The sequence below is a fragment of the Anser brachyrhynchus genome, assembly GCF_964034855.1.
Source record: "Anser brachyrhynchus genome assembly, chromosome: 1".
NCBI lineage: Eukaryota > Metazoa > Chordata > Aves > Anseriformes > Anatidae > Anser > Anser brachyrhynchus.
This window is the reverse complement of record NC_137694.1, coordinates 20,079,992-20,107,857: the sequence shown is the minus strand read 5'-3', so window position 1 is coordinate 20,107,857 and position 27,866 is coordinate 20,079,992. Positions and strand designations below refer to the sequence as shown.

Below are 27,866 nucleotides of genomic sequence, written 5' to 3'. Positions count from 1 at the left end.
TGCTTTTAACACTTGTTGCCTAAATTGCCTAGTCTTCCCTTAAAATGAGTTCCTTCGGGACTTCAAAGGTGGATTTCTTGAAACTGGTGTCACAGACTGAACAAAAGCAAAAGGCAGGCTCCATGGGATGTTTTGCATATTAATTGTTCCAGTCTTTGCTATTTTCTTGATAAAATAGCTACAGTGCTGTTGTAGCGTGACACTAACTGTGACAATAACTGTGCTCTGATCTCTAATTGTCTGCACTTTTGGCAATACATGCTGATGCTAGCTGAGTTATTTTAACTAATAGGTGACACTGACATGAATTTGTTATTGTCGCAGTATTTCTGTCTGATCAGAATTAAAATAGGAGGCCCTAATAACACTTTAAGCAGGTGATTAAAGATCAAGAGTTGTTTTTTTCTGTACTTGAGGTTGAAGTTCTCTTTATTAATGAATTATTAGAGAAGGGAGTAGAAGAACTTTTAAGCTTGAGGTTATCAGTTGGTTCTATAGTAGTGTTCAGCCTTTGTAGGGGGGGAAATAAATGTCATATAGAGTGTAAGCATGGAAGCTCTCAACTAGAATTTCTGTAGTCAAAATGCATTCCTGTCCTAGTCACGGTGCTTCATGCTAGGGGAAAAAAAGTCTTTTTTTTTGGTATGTTGTGTGTAATGGGTGCTAATCTTGTTCCAGTAGCTGATAAACTTGGAAATTATGTCATTTTCATTTTATAAAGAGCTTGGGTGTGAATTTAAAGACAGGGAGATACTTACCTACTCCAGTTGCTGAAGAGAACTCTTGAAGAATGGGTTGAGGGACAAGGGTGTAAGGGATGTGTGCAAGCACAGATGCACAGAGCATGCCTTCAGCATAAGTCAAATTACAAGTGGAATATTTCATAACTGCAGCCCATACTTCACCATATTGGTCACTGCGAGTTTAATTGTGTCCTTGTCATTTCGTGCATCTCTCTGTATTCAAAAGTTTTGGCACTGACTCGGATTCAACCTGCTAGTATGGGGGTTCTGTAAAACAGTAAAATGTGCATTGATGCTGATAACTTTGTGGCCATGGCAATGATGTGATTCTCAGATACAATGCTTGTAGAACCATTTCTGTGGGTAAGTGTAGTAAGGTAAAGAATAATAGATTTATGAAGAATTAAAAAAAAAAAAAAAAGCTGTCAAACCGCATGCTTGTCAAATTTGGAGGTATGCATGTTTTTCTAGCTGTAAGTATAGGTGTACTAACTGAGCTGTTAACGTATTTCAAACTATTGGATACAGTTGTGGGAAAAACTTACTTTCAGAATTATGTTAGTACTTTTAGAGGGGAGATCTAGAGAAAAAATCTGAAGCTCAGGAAAAAAAAAATTGAAACTGCATTTTTAATTGCAATTCCAATTACTCAGCAATTGTAATTACTGTGTTAAAGATTTTCTTACAGTGTAACAGCTATATTATTTTTCTGTGGCATTTCTGATTCTTTTTTTCCTCATGCAGAGTTGTTCCCGTTAGCTCATCTGTAGCATTTTTGTTATGGATTTTATATAGCTGTGTTTACTTAGAGAAGCTAGCATTTAGGAGATCATTTTATCATTAAGTTATTTTGTTCAAGACTGAGCGGTCTTATAGACTAAGGGCGAGAAGTGTTTTTCTGTTGTTGCTGTTCTTTTTTTTTAATTGGATAGGTGGTTTGGGAGCCATAAGGCTTAAGTTATTTCTCTTACTGTAATAAAACTAACATTTTCAAGTCATTTTTCAGAGTTCATAATTTTAACTGTTGCTCTCGTTTTAGGTAAACATTACCAAATGAGGAGAAAAGGAAGATGCCATCGAGTATCGGCAGCAAGGCATTCTTCTTCCCCATGCAGTATTAAGCACTCCCCTACACGAGAAACCTTGACGTACGCTCAAGCTCAAAGAATGGTTGAAATAGAAATTGAAGGTCGCCTGCACAGGATCAGTATCTTTGATCCTTTAGAGATTATATTAGAAGATGATCTTACAGCCCAGGAAATGAGTGAATGCAACAGCAATAAGGAAAATAGTGAAAGACCACCAGTTTGTCTAAGAAGCAAACGGCATAAAAATAACAAAGTGAAAAAGAAAAATGAAGTTCTTCCGAGCTCACACGGTATACCTGCTACAACAACTCCTCTTCCAGAACCAAAAGTACGGATTGTTGAATACAGTCCCCCTTCAGCTCCTCGGAGACCTCCAGTTTATTATAAATTCATTGAGAAGTCAGCAGAAGAACTTGATAATGAAGTTGAGTATGACATGGATGAGGAAGATTATGCATGGTTAGAAATAATAAATGAAAAGCGGAAAAGTGATGGAGTGTCAGTTGTTTCACAAAACATGTTTGAATTCCTTATGGATAGGTTTGAAAAGGAGTCTTATTGTGAGAACCAAAAACAGGGTGATCATCAGTCTTTAATTGATGAAGATGCGGTGTGTTGTATATGCATGGATGGTGAATGTCAGAACAGCAATGTAATCCTGTTTTGTGATATGTGTAATTTAGCAGTACATCAGGAATGCTATGGGGTGCCATATATACCTGAGGGTCAGTGGCTCTGCAGACACTGTCTGCAGTCCCGTTCTCGGCCTGTAGACTGTGTGCTGTGCCCAAACAAGGGAGGTGCCTTTAAAAAGACTGATGATGATCGCTGGGGACATGTTGTGTGTGCTTTGTGGATTCCAGAAGTTGGATTTGCCAATACAGTTTTTATCGAGCCAATTGATGGTGTCAGGAACATTCCCCCAGCCAGATGGAAGTTAACATGCTACCTCTGTAAACAGAAAGGTGTTGGTGCCTGCATCCAGTGCCACAAAGCAAACTGCTATACTGCATTCCATGTGACGTGTGCTCAAAAAGCCGGTCTATATATGAAAATGGAACCTGTGAAAGAACTAACTGGCAGTGGGACAACGTTCTCTGTAAAAAAGACTGCCTATTGTGATGTACATACTCCACCAGGTTGCATACGGAGACCTCTAAATATTTATGGAGAAGCTGAAATCAAAAACGGTGTTTGTAGAAAGGAGGGATCAGTCAGAACTGCTAGGTCTACATCAAAAGTCAGAAAAAAGACAAAAAAGGCCAAGAAAACAGTGGTTGAGCCATGTACAGTTATGCCAACAGTATCTGCTCCTTATATCCCCCCCCAGAGGTAAGCAAACCATCCAAGTGAGAGAAACCTTTACGTATTTATCTGTTTAATCTTAAGCCAATGCTTTTAGATACTGACTTAAAGTCTTTGTGTTTCTTCTATGTCTTCCTTAAAGGCCATATTCAGGGGATTAATGTAAATGATGTACATTACACTTCAGTGAAATAGCATAAAAAATGCTGTAACTTCTTTAGATAAATTAGTAAGTGGTCTGACTTCTTGAATTCAGAAACCTTTTTTTTTTTTGTCAGACCAAATGATATTGTGTGCGCAGTTGTCTGCTGTACTTTTGAAAATTATCCACTGAATTCACAACAGCCTATGTAGTTGACATTCGTTTCAAAAAGCCAAGCTCAAGGTTGACTGTATTTATAATTTGGGAATCTGAACTTCTTTTCCTAACTTTAAGACTTCCAAAATAAAAATTAAATTGGCATATATAGGATTTGAATCTAGTTTCATCTAACATAACTTAAGCATAAACTTGTACCTTAAGATCTATGCGGGTACAACAAGCCCTCCAAGAAATACTTTCCTTGCAGAGCAGAGTAAATTTTCAGGAGTTTTCTCCTATACCTGCATTTTCCTTTTGCAAATTCAGTAGCATTTATGAAGAATTGGAGGAATTTGGTAACCTATATACTTTTTTTTTTTTAGAAAAGTTGATTGTAACTTAGTTGCATTCTTAGTCATGTAACCAAAAACGAATGTGCCCTCTCATACAATTCTGTTATCAAACCTGTTCTGTAACTGTAGTATAATCTTTCTGTTTGAACAAACATTAATGAACGTGCAAAAGTTTTAATCCTAACCATGTCTTCACTTACAAATTTAGTCTTTGTAAGAAGTTCTGTTTAAGCCGATTCTTCTACTAGTGTACCTGTTGCAGTTCTCGCAGAAGCTTTTGTTACTACTGCAAATATAAACACCAGAGCTGAAGTTGCCCTTTACATTTAACATGCCATATTTTTGTATTTTAACAGTGATGAGCAGGGGGCTTGCAGATGGCTCTAGATCTGGTGAGGCTAGAGAAGTGTTGCCTGCATGAGAAAGTGGGGGTGTTTTGAGTGGTGTTTTTATATGTAGTAACAGAATGGAGCAAAATGGAAATGTTGTATATCTTTGTTTCATGGGTTAAAGGTTTTGGAACCAATTAGATTAGCTACAGCATAGTTTAAAAGAGCTGTATCATCTCATTTCAGATTTCTTTCGCTTATAATGCATTTCAGCAGTGGAAATATATGTTTTGGGGATTTGGGCAATGAAGTAAAGCTCTGGATTAGAAAGATACAACTGTGGTTTTGCTGAACATTTGATAAATAACTCACTTGGGACTAAAACCAAGTTTGTCTTTATTGAGTATTTGTTTTGATACCAGCTTTTACAACATCAGTGTGTTTGTTTAACCCTTGAATTAAATTCTTACTGAAGTTAATAATAGCACTTTAGAAAGTTTCTCAAAAGAGGCACCAATTCCCATGTGCAGCTTAATCGTGTACAAGATTCTTAGGATAATATAAATAATATAACTAAACCGTGCTCTTTGAAAGCTGGACCCAAAGTCTCGGGTAGTGAACATTTAAAACCAGTTAAATTAATCTAAATAAGTAATGTTTTGAGATTGCAGTCCTTTCCTGCAATAAGATTTGCTAATGTATGTAGCTACCTATGTATTGACTTTGACAAACAGCCTTTAGCTCCTGTGTGGTGTTTGCAAACATCAGATGGTTACACTGTTCACTTTGGTGATTTGCTTGATTTTGTTTGGTGATGCACTGAAGAAAGGCTTAAGTTGACAGTTAGCAACAAATCTTGTTATTTGAAATGGTGCTTTTGTCCATGGGAAGGGGAGCTCATATAAAAGAATTTGCCTTTGACTGACTTAAGACGTACCTGATTGATTATTTTATTTTTTTCTTCCCTTCTTTGGACACACTACAAAAGACAATGGACTATGTGAGAGTTGAGAACTAGAATGCATGTTCTTAGTTGTAGCACTGGTAATGCTTGCCATAGGTAACTTGTGTGAAAGTCAGACCCCAACACTAAAGGGATACTATCATCACAATTGTATTCATTCTTTTTAAGTGTTGTTACATGTGAGGAAGGGACTTGAAAGGGTATTGATTTCTAAACTTCTTTCAAAGACTGCGGAGAGTCAGCTTTATTCCATGTATGCTCAGCTTCATGTTACTGGATGCAAGCATGGATACTTGTATTAGTTGACAAAATACAATTTCCTGATATTGTATTCTGTATCAGAAGTGCACACGTGTGGCACTTGTGGTGGTGTTTGGTTTGGTGTAATTTCTTCATCATTAATATCTACACTATAATGTTTCTTTGGCTGTTTTTTTTTTTTTTTTTTTTTTAAATATGATAGCTGCAGTAGTACACAAATATGAAGAATATAGTGAGCAGGAAAATATTTGGTGGATGTAGCCATTGAGCACACCTGCTCAGGGAAACCATTCTTGCCATATATGTTTAGTTACAGGTAGAAGGGATGTATGTTGGTGAGTGTATGTGGAAGACTGGACATTACACTGACACCTATTACAATAATTCTGTACTATAAGAAGCCTGTCTTAATACTCAAGGTATGTTAAAAGTTCTGGTGTAAAACAATGTACTTCATAATTTTTCACAACTTTTTGTACCTCATAAATTTCTGTATCTACTTAACATTACACAGGTAGAGTCATTCCTTAGTCATTTGTAATCTGTCTATTATATGGCCCCGCAGACTGTCATCTGTGAACTACTGAGTGTAGGGTCAGAAAATTTTAAATGGTAGTAATAGGAGATGAATGCTTGTTTCCCCTCCCTCCTTTTTATTTCTGGGCAGCTATCTATCCTCTCTTACTTACCTCCGTTTTTTAGGAAGTCCGTAGCTAAGTATCCACTTTCAAAGGTGCAGGATGTCACATTAGAGCCTTGAGGTGTCTTCAGTTTTCGGTGCTGTCAGTGCAGGCTCCTAAGTAAGTTGCTTAGCACTTGGAATAGTATATGAGACTACTGGGGAATCTCATATGTATATATATGACTTGCATCAGCCCTTTCTGTCTACAGAAGTGTGTTCTCTCTTCGGTAGGAAATTGCACTCGTGTTTTCTTGAAATGTAAAGTGTTGAAGATTGTTGCTTCTCTTGAATTCATCGGCATTTTTTTTTTCCAAGACACAGAAATGAGCTTAATCTAGTCTTAGCTTCTGGGAAGTGTCAGAGCCAGCTACGCTGTGTGGAGGAGGGAGGGGAGAAGGACGTTGCCTCCAGCCAAAGCTCGGTATGGCAGGGACAGGCAGTACCTGGGCGCTTTGGCAATAAAAGTCAGAATGCCGACCTCCTGCTGTCACCAGCTAATTTGTCTGGAAACAGTGGCAAATTGTTTTTGCAGTGCCAAGGTGCAGGTGCATAGTTCACTGATGTGTGATGGTTGAATTTTGCCTAGTTAAGTAAATGAGTAAATGTCATTTTTTTTTTTTTCCTGAATTAAATACAAAAAATATTTTCTTTAGATTGCAGGTCCAAAATTTCTGAGTTAGGAAATTCTGGCTTTTATTGTTGACTTGACAATCTAAACCTTGTTTCTTGTCTGTATGAGTTAACTTGTACTAGCTCTGTACTTTTCTTTTGAATTTTTTACCCTGTTGCTACCTATCATTTACCTTCATAACAGCTACTTTATTTAGTGGATGGGATGGATGCACAAAGAAAGTTTTCAGAGAGAACATTACAACTAATCTGGTTTCTCTTGAGTGCTTGATTCTGTAGTACAAATAACATTGTTTTGGTGTAGTCTCTTGATTTTGTGTGCTGAAAGAGGCATCTAGGGTGTGATTGCTATATGAAAAGCAAAGCTAATAGTAGTATTTGTGTTGTCTAAAAATCTTGTATAACTAGGATTTTGTGGACATATACTTGGGGAAAAAGTAAATAAAATACTTAATCCTCAGTATTTTGGAAATACACACTGAGACACCGTGTAATCTGTTTCATTAAAAACACCATTCATGCAGCTATTGCTCTATTAAGTGGAAGCAGACATTTTAAAGTATATAACTATTTGCTTTCATTTTTAGTTTCTGTTTCTACGTGGTATATATGTAGTGTCTGTAATTAAGAAAGCATTTGAAATGCAATACTTGTACAGGGAACAAAAAATAAGCGAAAGAACCACCACTTTAATAATAGATAGGAACAAGGCATTGTGTTTGCTTTTCATCTGTCAGCTGTGTTACATCATACTATTGAAAAAGAATAAAAGATATTTATGAAAGTAGGTAAGCAGCAAGCAGATAACTGAGAAGAAAAATTGTTGAGACAAAGATATTTTCAGCTGTCTTTAGAAATTAACACTTACATGTTTTGTATTACCAGAAGTTTCTATGTTAACCTTTGCTGTGATTAGAAAGCATATTGTTCCCGGTGGTAAAACCGGCTTTCTGTAGCTGTGTGTCTCAAGGCAGAACTGGTGTGTGTTTGTTTGTTTTGTAACTTATCCAGTAGAAATTACCCTACTTTCTTAACAAATAGTTAACTGTAGTTACGATATCTAGACACAGGAATCTTCATTGCACTAAAGTGGAACATGGACCAGAAAAATAAATGAACAGCAAGTGAAGGATGATATAAAGAAAGAAACACATACGAAGGCCTTTGAAACACTGTCAGTCTGCTTTCGTGGATGATGTGTCTTCATCGTACATGTGGCTTGAGGGTTTCTTTACGGGATTTATTTTGATGTTTTAGTGCGTTGGTTGTCTCTAATACCTTCTGAAAGGTTGTCAGTGTGGGAAAATAATAATAAATATTTCTTAAAGTTCAACATCAGAAAAAAACATTGGATAACGCTACTAGGACCAGTGTTGCAATGAAGCCATATAAGTCCAGACCATTGCTTATTAGCCATATACTTATTAGCTTGAATACACGTGTGTATATATACTTTCACACAATGATGTGGGAATCCTTATTTTAATTATAGGAGAGCATGATGGAGATAGGCCTTATGGGTTACACCTAATAATGAGGTGGTGGAACCGCCTAGGTGTGAAGTGGAAGGGGATACCACCAGCTGTCAGTCACCGATGTTTCTTGTCAGTTGGATCAACTTCAAAACCTTCTCTGATATGCGTAGAAGTCATCTGTTGAAGTCATCGTACCCTTCTTGCTTAAATTAAAAAAAAAAAAAAATTGCCTAAATCAGGAAGAGAGGTTCTAGAGTGGTCACCAGCTTTGCCTCAGCATTATTTAAAGCAAACAAACAAAATAATATTAAAACAGTAACCGTTGAGCTTTATTTTCAAGCCAGTTCATCTTGACTCCGGTTGCCTTTTTAGATAAGGATTAGTAAATGTATTTAATTAAAAAAAAAAAAAAAAAGTGGAATTTCATTTAAAAGGGGGGGGGGGGCAAACTTGTATCTGGCAGTAAAGACCAAATATTGACTGATTTCTGGGAAGTGATTCCCCCCTCATCCTTAGGGTGGAAATGATGCCTCATATTTAAACACTCCCTTTTTACAAAAGGAATACAGGAAAATACTGTAGATACAGTTTTCTTCTTTTTTTGTGTCTGTGTATTTTGTTTATTTCATGTGTACAGGGCAAAGAAGCTTACAATTGGGATTAAAATATGTTAGATATTTTGGTATGGTGCATCATTAGTGCTCTGTGCGTTCTCAGAGGGTTTGATTTAAAGTTAGGGAGGTCAAAATTCATGACCTGAATTTAACAGTAATAAACACCACAGCTACTTGAAATATTTTTTTTTTTCCCTTGGTACTTCTGAGTTTCACCAATTGTGTGAACTTCCATTATGTGTTGTGTTTAGTTTTGTTTTGTTTTTGTGGTGATTAGAGGGTGATGCATCTTTTAATTCTATACAAAAGTAAGATTTTCAGAATGAATTGTCTGAAGAACTATTCAGGTTTTTTATTCAATAGTCCAAGTTACAAAATGCACAAAAATTTGTAAAATAAGTTGAAACTTCCATTATAGACAAAAGGCTTTTGGGTTAATATTTTATTAGTTGGTTAATACCTTGCTGATATGAGTTTAGCTTTTGAGATTGTATTTCAAAATCATAGGTGGTATGGTTATGATTACTACAACAAAAACAAATATTTCAAATGCTTTCAAAGAAAAGTCATGACCCTAAGATGTATAGAAAGAGGCAGAAGGAAATCTATGCTTGTGATTTTTTCTGAGAAGGCTAAGGAAGTTTTCCAGTGTGACTGGGTTTTGTTGTTGCTATGTTTTTTGTTGTTGTTTGTTTGTTTGTTTTTTTCCCTCTACCTTATCCAAAGGTTTGGAAGGTCACAGAGTTCATTGGGAGGATAGGAACAAAGTAACCTGTTATAACTAATAGAGAAGTGACTGGAATTAATGTGGCATTTTCTTAGCCCTTCAGTGCAACATTCTACTTTCCTATCTAAGAAAACTTCTAAGGTGCTTGCTTAGTTTCATGATCCTATGAAGCACGAACAAGTGTTTCCTATGTGTGTTTGGTAAAAATCAAATTAAATACCAATAAAATTTTAAGTAACAAATAGGAACCTGAAGACACTTTGAGGCTTTGGGAAATACATCGGTGAAAAAAAATATTATCAGACTCAATCTAGAAGAGAGAGGCAAATTTAGTAGCTGGAATGTTAAAACATACACGAAACATATACTTCCCTGAAAGCTGAAGCTTTATATACAGAGCTAGGAGGAGTGCTTGGCCGGGTGCCAGAACTCATTCCAATTCCCAAAGCAGGAACTTCCCCAGTTTGTTTTTTCGTTCTGTTTTTCCGTTAATTCTTTTCCAATCAGTGTCAGTGGAATTACTGTAATCATTTGTAGTTAATATTTCTGTCCTTTTTTTTTTTTTTCCTGCTTCCTGGGAGTCTCGATAGGTTCTCTGGAACTTTGCTGAGCAAGGCTTGAAAGCCCTGGATGCTCGGTTTCCTTAGTAATGATTAATTCAATTTAGATATTTTGTGTTTTGTTCTGACAGCTTTTTAAAAACATATCTGCAGCCTTTGTATTTGAAAATAGGGGTATTTTATTTGCACAGTGAAGTGGAACCTCATTCAATTGTTTATGGATATTACCACAATTCAAGAGACTTTGGGTATTTTAGTGATACTAAATATAATTTTATGGAGTGTAACTTAGTCTTTGCTGGTCTTTCACATGAAGCTTTAATCCAGCTGTTATGGATAAAAGAAGATACAAAATCACAAATCAATACTACAGGCTTAGAAGTTAAAATACTAGTTTTAGTTCATGTTTAAAAGTTGTTTGGGTTTAGTGGGTATTTGCTCTTATTGAATCTTGCTGATTCTTGTCTGAAGTTCCTTCTGCCAGAATTACTTAGAGTGATCCGGGGGCAGGAGGGAGGGAGAAAAACAAACCATAATTAGCCTTAGGATGGAATTTGTCTTTCTGGTTTGTATTTTTGAAAACTTGAGGATGGAGAGAGACTGTATAAATTTTCAGGTATTAGAATTCTTAAAACAATATCAGTGGGGTTAGAAAGCAAGCATTGTCTGCAGAGCAATCAGTGATGATTAATAGAAAACGTCAGGTTATCTATTGCTGGGTTTCCAATGTTGAACTGGCACACAGTCACCAAAGGTAGTGTTTTCACTCCTTGTAACCAGTTGCTGTAGTTGCCACAGAGACGGCTACACTGAAAATGGGAGAGGGAGGCAGCCACCGGTAGGAAGGAGGAAGCTCTGAGATTGCGAATATCACAACAGCAGATCTTTTATGTTAAGGGAAAACATCTTACACACTTAGCTAAAAAATGAAGAAATACAGGACTGAGTGTTACTGCTCACAACCTAGTTCGGATGGCTTTGACCATTAAAAGTACTGCTGTTGGCAGGGTAGATAGCAAGCCTCTCTATGTGAGGTCAGGGGTAGAATAGAGCAGCTGATAAACAAAACTTCCTTACCAAAGCTGTTGTATATTAACTTTAATTTTAAATTAAATTATTTGAGTCTGTCTTACCCTTTCAAAACAAAACAGTTTCCTCTCCTCGTACTTCTGTTGCTTTTGTAAATGCCTTGTATTTTTAATGCCATAATTCTCAACTAGAGTATGGTTTCATGCTTGGAACTGCAGATGGTGTTTGAAAGCTTCAGTTGAAAAGCAAACTGTCTCTTTTAAGATAAGCATGGGATTGTAAGATATCTCCATATCATGTTTGTAGTGCATGTCAGTGTTTTACAGTAGGAGACAAGTGGGGCTGGGGGAGGGAAGTAGTGTTGGCTTTCTCAGTTGCCTGTGACACAAATATCATAGTTGTGAAAAACATTCTTATATCCGTGTAGTCTTGGAATGTATTCCGCCAAGGAAAAAAAAAAATCAACAGGGAGTATGCCTGGTGGTGCCAAAACATCAAAAGGCTGCAGTGGTCAGGTGGTGGTGCTTGAGAAAACGGCTGGGCTGGGATGCTGGCGCAGGCATCGGTATCGTTAGGTTTGTGAACTCGAAACCTAAGGCTTCTGTTACAGGACCAGTTACATATTGAGAAGTACCAAATGTCATGGGAGCACAACAATGTTTTAAGAAATTTTGAAAAATCTAAAATGTTTTTTCTGACTGTTAATCTTAATTTATAATGTTAAAGAGAAACCATTTAGAGAAATACATAAATCTTATTTATAGATGAACTGTGTTTTTTTCAGTATTCTTCGTTTTAATCAACTGAGAAGTTGAGGGGTGAAAACGGTGTGCTGTGAGCCATGCTGAGCTGTTCTTTAGGCTTGAGAACATCGATTCTTGCTACGCTGAATTACAGCTTGAAAACTTGTTTAACTTAGTTGTGTTGATTGTTTAAGTATTTAGAAGGAAATTGTTTAATGCAATGTCATCCATTTCAGAAGACTTCTTGGGAATTTTGTCTTAACAAATTATTTTTCCCTAAGGAATGTGGGCAGCAAGGACAGTTCTCATCTCTCTTGCTTGCTTTCTGTAGCCACTGTAGTTGTGACTTTTCATTTTCTGACGTGTCTGAAGTCAGTTATAGAGGAAGCAATAATGCTGGTAGTGCCTTTCAAGTGTGTGATCCTACGTTCCCTTCTTTGTGGGCTGTCTGGAACAGTAGTCTTAGCTTCTTTGGCAGTCTCAGCAGATGTGTATATATATATATTAAAAAAGAGGGAGATAAAGTAGTTCATTGTAATGAGGCTTGCCTATTATTTCTGAAGATAAAGCACTACGGGTTAAATTGATACACCTGTGTTTACTGTGCGTTTTAAATCTGGTTTATTTTCTCTTAGCACAATACTATATTTACAGTAGACACTTGCTGTTAAAAAATAAAAACACTACAGAACATTATTCTTTCATGATGTTCTTATAGTTGGCAAAACTTCTAGGGTGGATGGGTACTTTAGCAGTAATTTTTGTCACTGATGTATTTTGTGTCATTCTGGGAGGTGATTTAAATTCTTCTGTAAGTTCTGCCTCTTCCTGGGGGAGTTGACAGTGTAGTACAGCAGTTAGTCCTGTCTTATGCAAGTCAGATCCTGGATTGCAAAACTATGAACTCTTCAAACAGCTCTCTTATCTGACTTAAATAATTTTTTTAACTCTTCAATAATTTCTTTAAAATTACATCTCTTTACTGGAGGGAGGAAGAGGGAGAGGTGAAGCATGCAGCAAGCTCCCTAAGGACATTGAAGGATTTCAAAGTTTGTTTGAAAAACTTACTTTCAAAGTTTCAGAAGTTAGTTCTAGCTCAGGTAGCAGAAAGCAACGTGTTCAAGACTGATGCGTACGTGTGCTTAATTTCATGTGTGTGTTCAAGTTCACCGCAGCTGAATTTATCTTTGAGTCCGAGTGAGACTTTCCCACGATGGTAGCTCTGTTGAGGACAAGAGCTTCAAAATCAGTACCTGGTCTGAGCTGCTTCTAGGGTTTTATGGCAGTAGATGTATGCCGTCTTATTTCTCCCACATGATTGTATCATCTGTCAAAATGTGAAGTGTTTCAGATAGTAAAAGTCTTCTTGGGAGTATCTGACTAAACAAAGTTGATCAACAAACTGTACTATAGGTTTTTCAGGGGCTGATGGCAGATGTAATGTCTTGAGTCATAGAGATCATCTGCTCTGTAGATGTGTGCAACGTGAAGAGCCTCTGACCTCTGCATCCTGAGAAACGAAAAGGTGATTCACATTGTATTGCTACTACCGATGCCTGGTGTCTAAATGAAATATGTAGAGCCAGGGTTCAGTTTTATTTGGAGGGTAGGGAGAGAACAGTAGGTTCCTACAACTTGTTAGGTCGTTTCTGCACTGTGAACTTCTGCTTGTTTTTATTTTGAAAGCTGGAAAATATCTTCTGCAAACATCTCTCCTAAAGTTTTTTCTAGCACATTGCTATCATAATTATCTAAGAATAGAATGCTTCGTTATGTGAATGGGCAGATGTACTTAAAGCTGTAATTAAAGATGTTTGCTTAGTCTTGCCACATCTGATGGGCATGAAGCCAGTGCAACTTTCTTCATGTGGAGTTATGATTCTCAGATCTCTCCAAATAGGTATACATTTGATTGCTTTTTTGACTCACTTCGGTAGGGTTTGCTATTTTCAAGACAGAGATGACAGTAATCTTATTTTTTTTGATTAAATTATATAATTAACTGTGATGTTATATAATTAACTTGTATATGAAGTTTAATATAGTCATACCAATGCCTGTTTTGCCTGTGAAAGACTTTTAAGAGTAAGTCAGTGAAAGATTTTCTAACTTTCCTTCAAGTTAAGCCAGAATTCATCAAGAATGCTGAAGGACAAAGTTCTGAAGACTCTGTTTTGAAGACCGGTGTTTGCTCTGCCTGTACTTTGTGATGATTGAAAGCTCTGTAGCTCCATGTAGTGTAACCTTGAGTAGACCTATTGCACCTTACCTTCTACGTAGCCAAGAAAAATCAACCGGTGATAGATGGCGTTTGGCGAGCTCAGGGTAGACTCACATGCATGTTTGTTTGAAGAATACTGTTCAAGCTTCCAAAGCATTCTTAAAAATCATTTTACTAAAGGATTACTCATAACTTTACACTTTATGTATTTGACTACTTCTTGTCTGTCATTTAGCTGAGAAACTGCTTTATTCCTAATACTAAAAGGGAAAAAGCTACAAGATACCAATATGTAAATGTTCAGAATTTTTATTTAAATGCTTCGTGGTAGTGTTCTATAAATCAGATGCCTATCTTGACTTTATTTTTGCCTATTTTGTTATTAAATTTAATTGGACAATCTTTGATAGATCTACTACTATGCATTGTAGAGTTTTCCTACAGGTAGTAGTATATTGCCTGGAGAACAAACAGATTTTTGTTCATTCATATTATCCTTTCTGTAACTCTGTCTTACATCCAGCTCTGGGAAATCATTTCTCTCTCTGACTTGCCCAACTGAATGAACAACCCTCCTAACAGTGCAGGTGGTTGGTATATTAAAACACCTGGTGTTAATTTTGCAAGGGCTGTCATTGGCCACAAATTCCTGCAATATCAAGCAAAGACAAAAACTTCTACAACTAAAAGGTTTTGTACTTTTGCACTGTGATTTCAAGATGCTGTAGGCACAGCATTGAAGATCTGTTTCAAAGGAACTTTTATTTGAATGTAAATTTTGAGCTGTTAATGTCATGTTTTGCGAGACTTGGGTTGTTTTAACAGGGAACTTTGTCATTATTTAAAAAAATAGCATTTGAGGTTGTTGTGTTTGTTAGATTCTAGGAAAGTGCTATACGAAGAATATTTATGTGTTAAACAGAGTTTGGAGAAAATGATGTTTATTTAATCACGATATTTTGCTTAACTTTTTATCATCCCCTGTTGCAACTTTTCTGTGTGGATGTTTTCATCATATGCATAGTGTAAAAATCATAAGCGTTCAGTTGTTTAACGTTTCTTTTTCTTCCCTTTATTTGCCAAAAGATTCATATTAGTAGATCAATAATACAAGTTTTATTGACAAGTATAGAGAGTATTCACGTGCTTTTACGTTAAAAGTTTGAAGATGTATTGTCTTTGAAACAAATTACTAATTCTGTGTGAAGATGATATTAAGCATGCAACAAGTGATATGAAAACTTCAGTAGGGTTTTAAAGCTTCCTGTCTTGTTTTCAGTAGGAAATTTACTCTAAAATGTACATTAAGTTTTATTCTCAGCCTTAATCTGGAATTGTTCTTGAGAAAATTAATGATCATGAAAAAATTGACGTCCTTTAGGATCAGTTAGTATTAGTTAAAGTACCTTAACATATCTGTTAGAAATACAGTGTAAAGCAGACGTATTTGATTGTAATATATTATTGAGAGATAACTGTGCTGAAAGTGATGTAATTGAAAGAAACTAATAATGTGATCATAGCCGTTGGTACAGTATACATTCATATATATATATATGCCTGATGTTTAATTTCCATAGACAAATATGTTTTATCTTTTGCTGGAAAAAATACAATATCAGTTTTTCCATATTTTAGATTAAATAAGATTATGAATCAGGTGGCCATTCAGCGGAAGAAGCAGTTTGTTGAACGAGTGCACAGTTACTGGTTGCTTAAAAGGCTGTCTAGGAATGGTGTTCCTCTGTTGAGAAGGCTGCAGTCCAGTTTACAGTCACAAAGAAACACACAACAGGTAGGTGACATGATTTTTTACTTAGAAAAAGAAATCGGAAAGTCTTATTTTAAAGAGTAAACAATTAATCAGGAAACATAGCACCAAGTAAAAACTTTCTCTTAATTCAGCACTGAGTAAAAGCTTTACCTTACTTTTAATGTCCAGTTTCAAATTCAAGTCACATTACTTATTTAACTCCTTTTACTTGTGAGACCAAAAAAAAATAATAATTGTGCAGAATAATCATTTATTTGCTTAAGTGTTTCACAAAAACCATCCTAATACCATTGTTTATTGATTAGGTTTGTGGTTGTTTAGAAATCATTCATCAATGTGCTATGAGTTAGTCCATCCATTAACAGATGCAAAACAGATTTCTTCTTTGACACACATAACTAAAAAAAACAAAAAAAACAAAACAAAACAAAAAAAAACCAGGAACTTTTACAGAGTAAAAGGTTAGAGTATGAGTTCTGTGTTCTTGTTTGGTAATAACAAAACAAAGAACAAGATACGGATGAAGTTCAAAGGCCTGATGATGCAACTTTTAGTTTCACTTCTGACAAAACTCAGTGGAGTTATAGGCAAGCATAAATTCGTGCTTATATTTTGTTCTAGTTAAATTCAACCTATCTTTAAACAACTTTATTTTTTTTAAGTTGTATGCATTTACCAGTTGAAATTTGTAAAAAGCAGAGCAAAACAGTCAATCCAGATTTGTATCACAGTCATAAAGCAGTACTATTCTGCTTCTCATTTTTGTAATATGAACGACTTTAGCAACATTAGAGGTTTTGTCTGGTTTCAAGACACTGAGTAACTTTGAAAATAACTAAAACCTTTTTTTCTGAATTCCGTACCTGGATCCATGTAATAGTCCTTGAAGCGCTGTGAAACATGATGTGAAAATTCTTTCTGCATTCCAGTTACCTTTTAAAATGAACTGATAATATAGTTGGCTGAGTTCTCTCCATTCTCCAGATGTTTGATTTCCAGTGGAATTGTTACTGTAAAGTAACCCCTAGATCTTCAGAATGTGATTTATAACTTTAAAACACTTTGTATATGACTATCATTTATTTGAATTAGTGAGATTTTTCCCCTTTTGTAGCTTAACTATTAATTTCATTTGCATTACACTGCTGTTTGTTGATCAATCATGAATTGGTATAGTCACAAAAATAACATTCAACGTTCCTTCCTAACTTTCTGATGTGCATTTTTGTGTGCATTTATTTTCTTATTTTTATTTTTTCTACATAAAACTACTAATCACCAATTAAGAGAATATCCGAGTTTGGAAGGGACCTCTGGAGGCCACCCCCTGCTCAAGCAGGGCCACACAGAGCACGCTGCCTAGGACCACATCTGTGTGGCTTCTAAAGATTTCCAAGGAGGGAGACCCCACAGCCTCCCTGGGCAGCCTGTGCCAGTGCCCCATCACCCACACAGCACTCCATCCTGATGTTCGGGTGGAGCCTCCTGTGTGCCAGTGTGTGCTCATTGCCACTTGTCCTGGCACCACTGAAAAGAGCTTGGCTCCACTCTTTTTACACCATCCCTTCAGATACATATATATATTGATAAGGTCCCCCCAGCATTTTTTTCTCCAGGCTGAAAAGTCCCAGCTCACTCAGCCTTTCCTCATAGAAAAGATGCCCTAATTCCTTTTAGGTGGAATTAAACAAGTGGCCAATTTACATTCAAAGTTATCTTTTGTGTGTTTCTATACTGTTCCCTTTTTTTAATACTATTTATTCTTTTGATTAATCCTTTAATTCTGTAATAGAAGCTTTTATTCAACAAAGTAATGTCTGACAGTTAGCTAATAATAGCTCAAATTAATTATTCAGATAGTGGACATCAAAGCAACAGCAACAATATATTAAGTGAACTTGAGTCCTTAAAATAAATAAAAATAAGCACAGAAGTCCAGGACTTGTGTGAAAGTACAGACTTACACTGTTGTCTGAAAAAATTGCATTTACTAGTTAGTAGTTGGGAAGTACTTCTGCTATTGAGATGGCATGTTTTGTTGCATCAGAACTGCAACATTTGTAAAGATTTAAGTAATAACTACCACAACAAAAGGATTATGATCAAACATTAGATAATACAAACATAGACCTTGGATTGGAGCTGTTTAAAATGCCTTTGCATGTTTACACTCCTGTATAAACACTATTCCTTTCATTTCTTTTCTAATTACAGAATTATGCTATTTTAAATTAAGTAAATAATGAAAATATTTTCTAAGTAATTGGAAACTATTGCTTTAGTAAAAACTGGAGCACTTGCTCAACTTTATTTTTAAAAATAACAATTGAATTGGACTTCATCTTTTGAAAAGAAAATGCAACTTTCAAGCAAAGCTGAGTATTAAATTGTCCTGTTTGGTGAAAAATATATAGGTAATGCTGTTCAGTGAGTAGCAAGTGTCCTGTGTGTGACACTGTCTTCTCTGTAACATCATCTAAAGGTACTTACAATACCTTTTACAGTAGTCATAACTACAAAGAATTAGATGCGTTAGTCATCTTCATTACTCAAGTGTAGGCCAAACCATAATGAAGCCTTTAATTAACAGCCATAGCTGTATTAAAAAACATATTAAAATCAACTATGGCTGTTTATTAAACTCCTCAGAAATTTCAGATGCAGATTACTTGTGCCAGTCAGGTGGGGCAAGTGAGTGTGACTTTGTTAATTTCGATCTGGATGAGAAAGTTGTTTTTACCTTATTTTAGGTTTGAGGTCAAAATGTCAAGAACTCTGGTTTTCAGTCAGTCACAGGAACATAAGCGCCAGTGTAGTACAGATTCAAAAGAGATGGTTGGGTTTTTTTGTTTTGGTTTGGTTGTTTTTAATTGTTTAAATCGAAAAGAAATGCGAAGATCAGGATCCTGAATTAAAACCCTGAAACCGGTTTCAAGATGTCAAGTGGAAGGTGTTTGTGATCCCTACGCAATGTTTGTTTACTAGAACAGGTTTGGCAGAAGAAGTGTTCCATGGTTTAAAAATTACTTCTTAATGACTGTGTTAGAGCTCAGTTAGGTTATGCTTTTGAAGGTGATGATATATCAACAAATGGTTCTAAACAAAGCAGATCTTAATGTAGCACTTCACCAGCTGAAGGAACAAGGAACCCTCTGAAAGAATGGTTCGTACTGTCACTTCTTTCTCCACCTACATAATCAGGAAAGATATTGGAAATAATAAACTTACAGCCCCATTATTCCAGGTTTTTCAGCACTTAGAGAATTTTTGAATGAGAATAAGGCATGAAATTATTGCAGCAACAGCTACTACACTTTAGTGAGGTTGTTTGAAAACTGCTATTCGGAGCAAAAATAAAAAAGGAGAAAGTGCTGCTGGTTAAGGTTATACCTGCAGTGAAGATTTCAGTAAGAACACTAATTGCAGTCACAAAATGGTTTTGGCTGACACATGAATAACAGCAGGTAATCCTTATAAAGCTAATTGTATTGATCAAGATCCAATGTTACCACAGTAATTCTATTCCTGTTTGGCTCTTGCTAAATTACGGTCCCTGTAAGGAGTGAGGCTGTTCCCGTATATTCACATCCAGCATAAGGAGTGATTTGCTGGTACAGTGACAGTGTGCCTACTGGTATACAGCCACTGGTACAGTGTGCTTTATGGTCAGAGGTAGAGCTGAAGATGAGTTCTCAATTGGTGTATGTTCTGTGTGTAGACTTAGAAGTGTTATCCCTCAATGTTAATAAAAACCAGTTTTAGCTTTCCTGGATAATGCATCTCTTGGTGTTTGGTAAGAGCTAAGTTCATTGTAAAACGTCAGTTTTGTTCTAAATTTGTCTTGTGTTGTCAGCAAGAAGTTTTTTCTGGCTTTGTTATGGAAAGAAAGGTTTGGAGGAAGAACTCTTTATCAGGAAGTTAATAGAAAATGTGCTTGTCAGCAAGGTTTTGAGAAATTAAAATTTTAAAAGGGACTCATTTTATCCAAGTTTTCACTAGATAGATACAGGAAGCCAGTGCATCAACAGTGCTTTTCAACTTGCCTGGATCTTTTAATTTAATTAAGGTATATGTTATGTAATAAAGTATAAAAGGAGTTGGTACCAGCTAGTATAACTGCCAACATCACTTTGCACAGAAGTGATGCAAAACTGGAAGTATGCCATTAATCCCCAGGCCCAGGTGACTTTCAAGGAGGGACCGTAGTGTATGTATGCCCAACAAAAAAGCAGACGAGGTGCTGTTGATGCTTTGGGTCACATCTGCACATTTAAACCTACCTGGTTATCTTAGATAATGAAATATTATGTTTATCTGATAGATATATCTGTAGCAGGTGAAACAAGTGATTCAGTTTAAAAAAAAATCTTAAAAATACATATTTTTAAGTGCAACTGCACCTTCAGATTTAGCCTAATGAACTACACCAGACCTGTTCCAACAAAGTAACTTTTCCTCTTGCTGTATTTAGGTTTCCTGACCCACCTTAAAACTAGTATGGTTTTGGTGTCTTAGCTTTCAGCAGAATCAGTTCCCCAGTCTGATGAAGTATGCAATTACATTGGGCAAAAGAACAAACTATTGAATGAGTGCAAGCAAAAGGATAAGACTTACACTTTTGGCAAGAGCCAGAGCTAAATTTTGACTCTTAAAAACAGTAAAACCATGAAAAAAAAAGTATAAATATGTCAGTTAAAAGGTTGTTTTTCCACACGTAGGATCTGGACTTGGAGATGAAGGGGTGTACAGGAACAGCAATTAGTGTCAGTGCAGATTTTCTATTTCAGTGAGTCTCTGGAAATTTTAAGGAATTAAAAAGTGTGTACTAATATTTGTGCTCCTATCAAAGTTTACTCAGAAATATTCTGACCTTCAACAGTTATTAGGTGTCTAACTCAAGACATAGCTACTTTAAAGAAATAAAAACCAAAGTAACTGTCAGTGGTAATAGACCTTAGGAAGGGGAAGTAGAAAGTTCTAGTTACAGTTTTTCAGTCTTTTTTGTGTTATTTTGAAAAGGGGAACAAATTACTGTTACCAGATTGCTTTACCAGGATACAGAGCTAATTGACAGTAAAGGATTTACAACTTTAGTGAAGAAGTTTTATTTGAATAAAACTAACTTCATAGTTGCCATAGGTATTAATCTTTATTTTTCCAAGGCATATAAAGCACTAAAATATTCTGTAGATTACTCAGTACTCACAGATCTATTAGATATTTTTAAACAGCCAATTTTTTGCGATTTTAGTACCTTTTGGCTGAAAAATTGCACAAGCTTTATTTAAAGGACTTATAATTACCTTCTATTAGGGATGTTTTTGCTATGAGTGTCACAGTTTGTAATGTGTGGTTACTTTTCACCTGCTTAGCCTGTTTTCCGTAATCCTCTTTTAGTTTTTTGTAATTTCTGGAATTTATTCATGATTTGCTTATTTGTTTCAGTAAAAAAAAACAAACAAACAAACAAACAAAAAAAAAAAAAACAAACAAAAAAACACCTTACCAGATGTATATTGCGTTATGCTAGTTCCAGGCCAGCATACAAAGCTGTGGATCTTTTCCTGAGATTCTTTATTAAAGTATTCTCTTAAAATGTAATAATCCTCCAAAGCATGTTTCTTTTGTGCACTTGGTACTAGTAGCAGGACTTCTACTCTTTACCATAGTTTCGGGTGAATTATGGATCTCTTTTGAATCTGTAGGTAGTATTCCAATATCTTTCTTTTTCTTATGGAAAATAGTAAAAACAAAGAGGAAAGGCTGTATTCTGTGCGTACAGATCCAACTAAGTACTACAGGTATTTAAACGCTTCTTCCTAAAAGTGCATTGTCGTCCAGGTTGTATTACTCTATTGCCTATTTGCAGTACCATTTGAAGTTAGTATTTTATTTGACAATCTGCTTTTCATTTCCTGTCCTCAGAAGTCAGAATGATCTTGATGCTCTTACAAGCGTTTCCTGATTCTACTGGGGGTGGGGGAGGTGGACTGTGTTGAGCACAGTAAGAATTCATTTCTACCAGGCTTGTGTGATGTTTCTGAAGAAGCTGGTGATCATTAGAGTAGAATAGAATACAATAGTAGTTGGAAGGGATCTACAAGGGTTATCAAGTGACTGACCACTTCAGGGCTAGTTTTCCTGGTTTGGATTTTGCTGTGAAAATACCATTTTTTTGCTGGGTTGCTATTTGCTGTATTGCTTTTTCTGATGTAAATAACCTTAATTATAGGCCTGCTTTTCAGTTTTACAATTTTTGCTTTCAGCTAGATAGTTGAAAAAATGAAGAATTATAGTATGAAGATTATGAGTATGTTTTTTAAAAAAAAAGTTTCTTCTTTCCAGTGAATACATTTATATAATTGCAGAAAACTAGCTTATAGAAAGAGATTAGTGTTTTCACTTCCTGAAAATCTATTGATTCTTTTCTTAGAGAGAAGATGATGAAGAAATGCAAGCCTTAAAAGAAAAATTGAAGTACTGGCAAAGGCTGCGCCATGATCTTGAAAGGGCACGTTTGTTGATTGAACTTATACGTAAGCGTGAAAAGTTAAAAAGAGAGCAGGTAAATGTTTCTTTTAATTTCACCTTTTAATTTGGTGAAACTCTTCTGAAGGAAAGATAATTTAAGTATTCTCACACAATTTTTGCAGTACAAAGTATATGCTGTTCGTGCATGCACTCTCCCATAAGCTGTTTAAAATATGTAAAGTTACTTAACAAGCCATTCTGTTACACTTGCAAAGTTAATTGGTTTCTGAAGAAACATATACAATTTGATTATCACATTTTTCCAATAAGTACCTTTATTGAGCAACACTTTGTTTGTCATAAAATAAAAAAAAAACCAAAAAGCTGCATCTAAATCGTACAGCATTATAGGGTTAAGATAGCTAGGATACAAGATGGGAGGAAGCTGTACTGCAGAAAGAGAACATTTTATATGAAACTGTGGAAGCAACAAGTTTGCCCTTAGGAGTCTTTAATTGTTCTTAGTTGAAAATGTGCTTTGTTTGTTTATGTGTATGCACCCACACCATTGATGTGTCATAAAGAATTTATTTTTGCCTTAACAAAACTGTTTCAGTGTTGATAACTCTTGAAATGTCCTGAAAATAAACTGTAGAGGAGTTTTAATATTGTGAAAAAATAATGACAATTTTGAAGAGCAACCAAGTATTTGAAGATGTAGATTCTGGTTGTTTAAATGATGTTTGGAATCTATATAGGACGTCGTCTTTAAAATTACCTTTGTTTGGGGTTTATGTAGCCTGTAAATGTTCATCAGATTGTCTTTTTGCGTCTTGAAAATGGCATTACAAATGAAGATTAATTTTAAATAAATTGCATTTAAATTCTTATTATTTTTGGTGGCAAAATATGAATCTCTTATGTAACAACTTCTCAAAGAAAAAATTACTATTAAAAATGGAGCAAAATTCAGTTATTATAGATAAAAAATTTGGGTTCTGAGAGGATGAGAAGCTAGAGTTGAAATTGAGTCTACAGCAAAGGGATGAGTGATTTATTTATTTTTTTTGTTTTAAAGTTATCAGCTGAAAACATATGTCAGACCCATGCCAACTGATGATACTGAAAGTAGCATTAAGATCTAGAAGCATTATTTTTGAAAACTCACTCTGGTATTTCAGCTGACATTGAAGCAGTGTTTTTATAACATTTTTCATATCTAAAGTACTATTGCTGCAAGACAACTTACATTAAAACAGTATCTTAATGAAAAATAATTCATTACATAATTACCACTTCTTTAGGTCAAGATTGAGCAAGTTGCTATGGAACTTCAGCTTACTCCATTTACTGTACTTCTGCGATCAGTTCTGGATCAGCTGCAGGAAAAGGATTCTGCACGTATATTTGCTCAGCCAGTGAACCTTAAAGAGGTATGTTTTAAGCTTATTTTTTCCAGGGGTTTTCCTTATGTGGCACCAAGTCATACCTAAACATAAGTAGAAGCAATTCATGGCATCACAGAATGCAGTGTTGCAACAGAGTAGTGTTACTTTCTAACCTGTATTCTTATAACTTCAGTTATGTCTTACTGCTATGAAAATCTGCTTGTTCATATACCAAAATATTTTTTGGCAAAAAATGTGCCAAATAAGATGGCAAAATACTAATCTTCTGTTATAAGATTAATTGATAAAGAAAATTTGAAGGGTGTCTTAAAAATTGAAATATGGATACTGTGTTCTTATTTGGAGGTAAAATTCCTTTTCATTTACCAGGAAAATAGGCTATATATATGTGTGTGTGTATGTATGCATACGTACATATACACGTATGCATGTGTATAGATGTATATGTAAAGTCTGTTTTTACATATACATGTGTATGCAATATGCATATATTGTACATGTGCATATCCAAATGTATTTATACATACACATATTTTTAGAACTGTATGTTACATACATGTCATAAGTAGTTTCAGCATCTGTTAGTAGACCTAGGATACAAGGTCTTGTAATGTGTACTCTTCTGCTGGTGTGTAAATGTTTACAATATCAAGATGTGTAACTCTCAGCTACGTTTTGAAGTTCTTGATAGGAGGTGTTAATATGTTAAAACACGCGGATCAGTTAGTAGCAGGTATTACCTTATCTGTAATAAGAAAATTTTACCATAGTTCTACCCTTTTTTTTTGTTGTTGTTGTTTTAAATATTTATTCAAAGGTTCCAGACTATTTGGATCACATAAAACATCCTATGGATTTCTCTACCATGCGAAAACGGTTAGATGCTCAAGGCTATAAAAACCTCAGTGAGTTTGAAGAAGACTTCAATCTTATCATAGATAACTGTATGAAATACAATGCAAAAGATACAATATTCTATAGAGCTGCAGTGCGGTTAAGAGATCAAGGAGGTGTAGTTCTCAGGCAAGCTAGACGAGATGCTGAAGGAATCGGTTATAATAATGAAACTGGAATGCACTTACCTGAACGGCCTAAACTTGAGTCACCACAGCCTTTCTCTTGGGAAGATGGTAAGATATTTTTTGGATTGTTTTTGGAAGTTGCATTTTTGGTGTGTGTAAATTCCATACAAACGTTTAAAATTGTAGCTGTTCAGTCTACTGACTAGAATTTGTTTTCTCCACTAAAGACAGTATTTGAAAGTTTCAGTTGATTCTCTTTTACTGGATCTGCCATTAGAAAGCATTGTCAAAATCAGAATCTGGAAGACAAGGTTAAAGCCTCATTTAAGAAGATACATGAAAAAGGGTTTTAAGTTGAGCACCTTCTTTCACATGTTGTATCTGGTCATAAGTCATGGAAAATGACTACCATCATGTGTAAACTTCAGTACATTTTTAAATAACCCATTGAATTAAAAAAATCAAGCACACTTGTAATACTGGGAAATAAACAACTTCCTTTAGACATGCATATCGGTTCTCTGAGTTGTTGACAGTTAAGGAAAATAATTAACACTCTACTTTTATAACTAATTCCCTGTGCTTTGACAAGAAGGAAATTACCTGATAGGGTGGGAAAGGTTAATTGTATTCCTTCTGACCTTGCTAAGCTGCTTAGATTTCTTGAGCAAAATTCAGATTAAGAAGAATTGTAGTAACATTATACAGTTGAAATTCATGCCAGCATTTCTTTACTGGTAATGGAAAGCTACTAAGACTAATCTAAGTAGCTTCTTGATAAGTTTTCAATTCCAGCACATGACTTTTTTTCCTGTTAGAATTATATGTAGGAAACACTAACACATTTTCAATTATACGTATTTTGACTTCAGTGGATAGGTTACTGAATCCTGCGAACAGAGTGCATATGTCCTTGGAAGAACAGCTGAGGGAGTTGCTAGAAAAACTTGATCTTACCTGTGCAATGAAATCCAGTGGGTCAAGGAGCAAAAGAGCAAAGCTGTTAAAGAAAGAAATCAGCAGTATTCGCAACAAAATAAGTCAGCAACACAACCAAGTTCCTCAAATAGAATCAGGTATTGGAAGTTTTGAAGAAGAAAGTGCAGCACTAGAACAGGATGGAGAAGAAGAAGGTAAGATTTATACCTTGTTTAAATTAGTACTACTGTGGACTTCTTCAATCAGCTGCTCTAATCATGTGAATTAAACAGTGTAATAAATGAATATGTTTCATTTTTAAATGGACAAATAGCCACTTAAGTACAATAAACATTTTAAGAATATGAGAATGATCCTTTTAACTAAAACCTCCTTTCACAGTAGTAATACAAAAAGGAATCAAATGTCTGAGTGGAAAACGTGTTTATACTTTCAGAAATCCGCTTAAATGCCAAAATATGTATTAGGAATCATGTGGGCCTAAGTCAACCGTGTTGAAAATGCTGGCTCTTGTACAGTCATTTGTAGCTTTTCTATGATCTGCAGGCTCTTCGGGGAGGGTGGAGGGTAGGCTTTGTTTGTTTGTTTCCCTTCTGTTTTAATAAAGCTTACTGTTGCTGGGAGTCATCAAACTTCATGTTGTAGAACCAAGGCAGCCAAATCTAACCAGCCCTTCCCCTTGTGCCTCTCTTCCTCCTCGAAATACTGGTCTCAGAACTACATCAACTGTTGGCTAGTTCCCATTGATTTCAGTGAGAGCAACATAATAGAAAGACCCAACTTTTTGTTACAGTTCAATATATTGTATTTGATTCTTTTGTTTTTAACTCAGTTACTGAGGTCTTTATTGCTCACTTTTAAATGAAGCAAACAAATCCAGTCTCAAAAAAAAAAAGTTATTGAGAGGTTTTGTTTTATAATCAGCTCTTCCCTAAAAAGCTAATCTGTTTTTCTCTAGGAGAGTTAGAGGCTTGTTTCATTTGGCATAACACTATTGAATTGTGGGAGGAAAGAGCGGAAGGGAAAGTGGAAGCATGATAATAAATAAAACAGTCCCGTGCAGCTTGATGCTATCAAAATTTTTGAAAGGTGAAGTGAATAAAAAGACTGTCCTTAACTGCCATTCAAACAGCAACTTAGTTTTTGTTTCTTACTGTGACTAAGAGTGGTTTCCAAACATATAATGTGCTTGAGATTTGAATGACAACAGTAGAAAAATTGTAATTGGATCAGCATGTGACTTACCTCATTCTGAAGCTGTTAAACATTCTTAAGTTGTTTAATGCTGTTTTATTTATTTATTTAAATCTCCTTCAAGTGATGATGCCTCTGAATGTAGTCATTTAACAATGTGCTTTGTCAGATAAAAAATACACTAACTTTTTATTACTTGTAGCTTAACATTTTTATTACTCAGCATTTAACTTTTGCAGCTGTTGTGCAAATAATAGACTAAAAGTCTATTAGACTATTAGTCTCTAAAAGACTGAGCAGTGACTGTTTTCTTAAATTTACAATATGTTTAAAAAATATTGTAATTATAAAGAGCATGATCCAGAGTTGATTGGCATTGCTGTTACAGCGAAGAGTAGTAGTCATTAGTTCACGTTTCAGTTCTGAAATGGAAGATATTTAGAGGAAAGAGAACAAATCTCTAAAAAAAAGAGAGATGAGGAAAGTAGTCATGAGAATGCTGTGCCCAGGATCTTCACAGGAGCTGACTCTAGAAGAGCTGTGAATTAACCCCTGGCAATACTATTTTCAATTTCTGATCATGTTAAAAATGTGGTGGCAGAATAATGCAGTGAAACTTAGTTTTCAGTGTCTAAATTAAGTGTTTTTCTATGCTTCAGTCTTTTTGAGAATCTTCTCTAATTCCTTGTGAGAAAAATAAAATTTGTTCAAAAAGAACAGTGACCTTGGATATTCTAAACTATAAGCTTTCTTAAATTCGTGCTACTGTAAATACCCTTATCTGACCCTAAATTTCATTCTAAATGTCTTCCTGAAATATTATTTACCGACTCTAATACTTGCATGCCTTCAAAGGACGTGAGCATAGTCACACTGTATTTTAGCACTATTTTTAATAGGAACTATGCTACTGTTCAATTAAACCATGAATGATAGGGCAGAGTTCTTCTACACTGAGAAGTTATTGATTCCAAAGTAAAGATTGCTAAGCCAAAACCAAAACAATACATAGATAATATTTAATTCACTACA

General features: G+C 35.3%; 1 protein-coding gene across 5 annotated transcripts in view; it reads left to right on the top strand.

Moving 5' to 3' along the window:
• BRD1 (bromodomain containing 1) overlaps positions 1-27,866 on the top strand; it is a 60,099-nt gene that overhangs the window by 3,061 nt on the left and 29,172 nt on the right. For all 5 annotated transcript variants that reach the window (XM_080569089.1, XM_080569090.1, XM_080569092.1 and 2 more), the window contains 6 exons: positions 1,783-3,163; positions 15,664-15,820; positions 22,233-22,364; positions 23,575-23,703; positions 24,497-24,809; positions 25,574-25,834. In XM_080569089.1, the coding sequence (XP_080425215.1) occupies positions 1,797-3,163; positions 15,664-15,820; positions 22,233-22,364; positions 23,575-23,703; positions 24,497-24,809; positions 25,574-25,834 (2,359 nt within the window). In that variant the 5' untranslated portion in view covers positions 1,783-1,796. Of the gene's footprint in view, positions 1-1,782; positions 3,164-15,663; positions 15,821-22,232; positions 22,365-23,574; positions 23,704-24,496; positions 24,810-25,573; positions 25,835-27,866 lie in introns of those variants that run through there.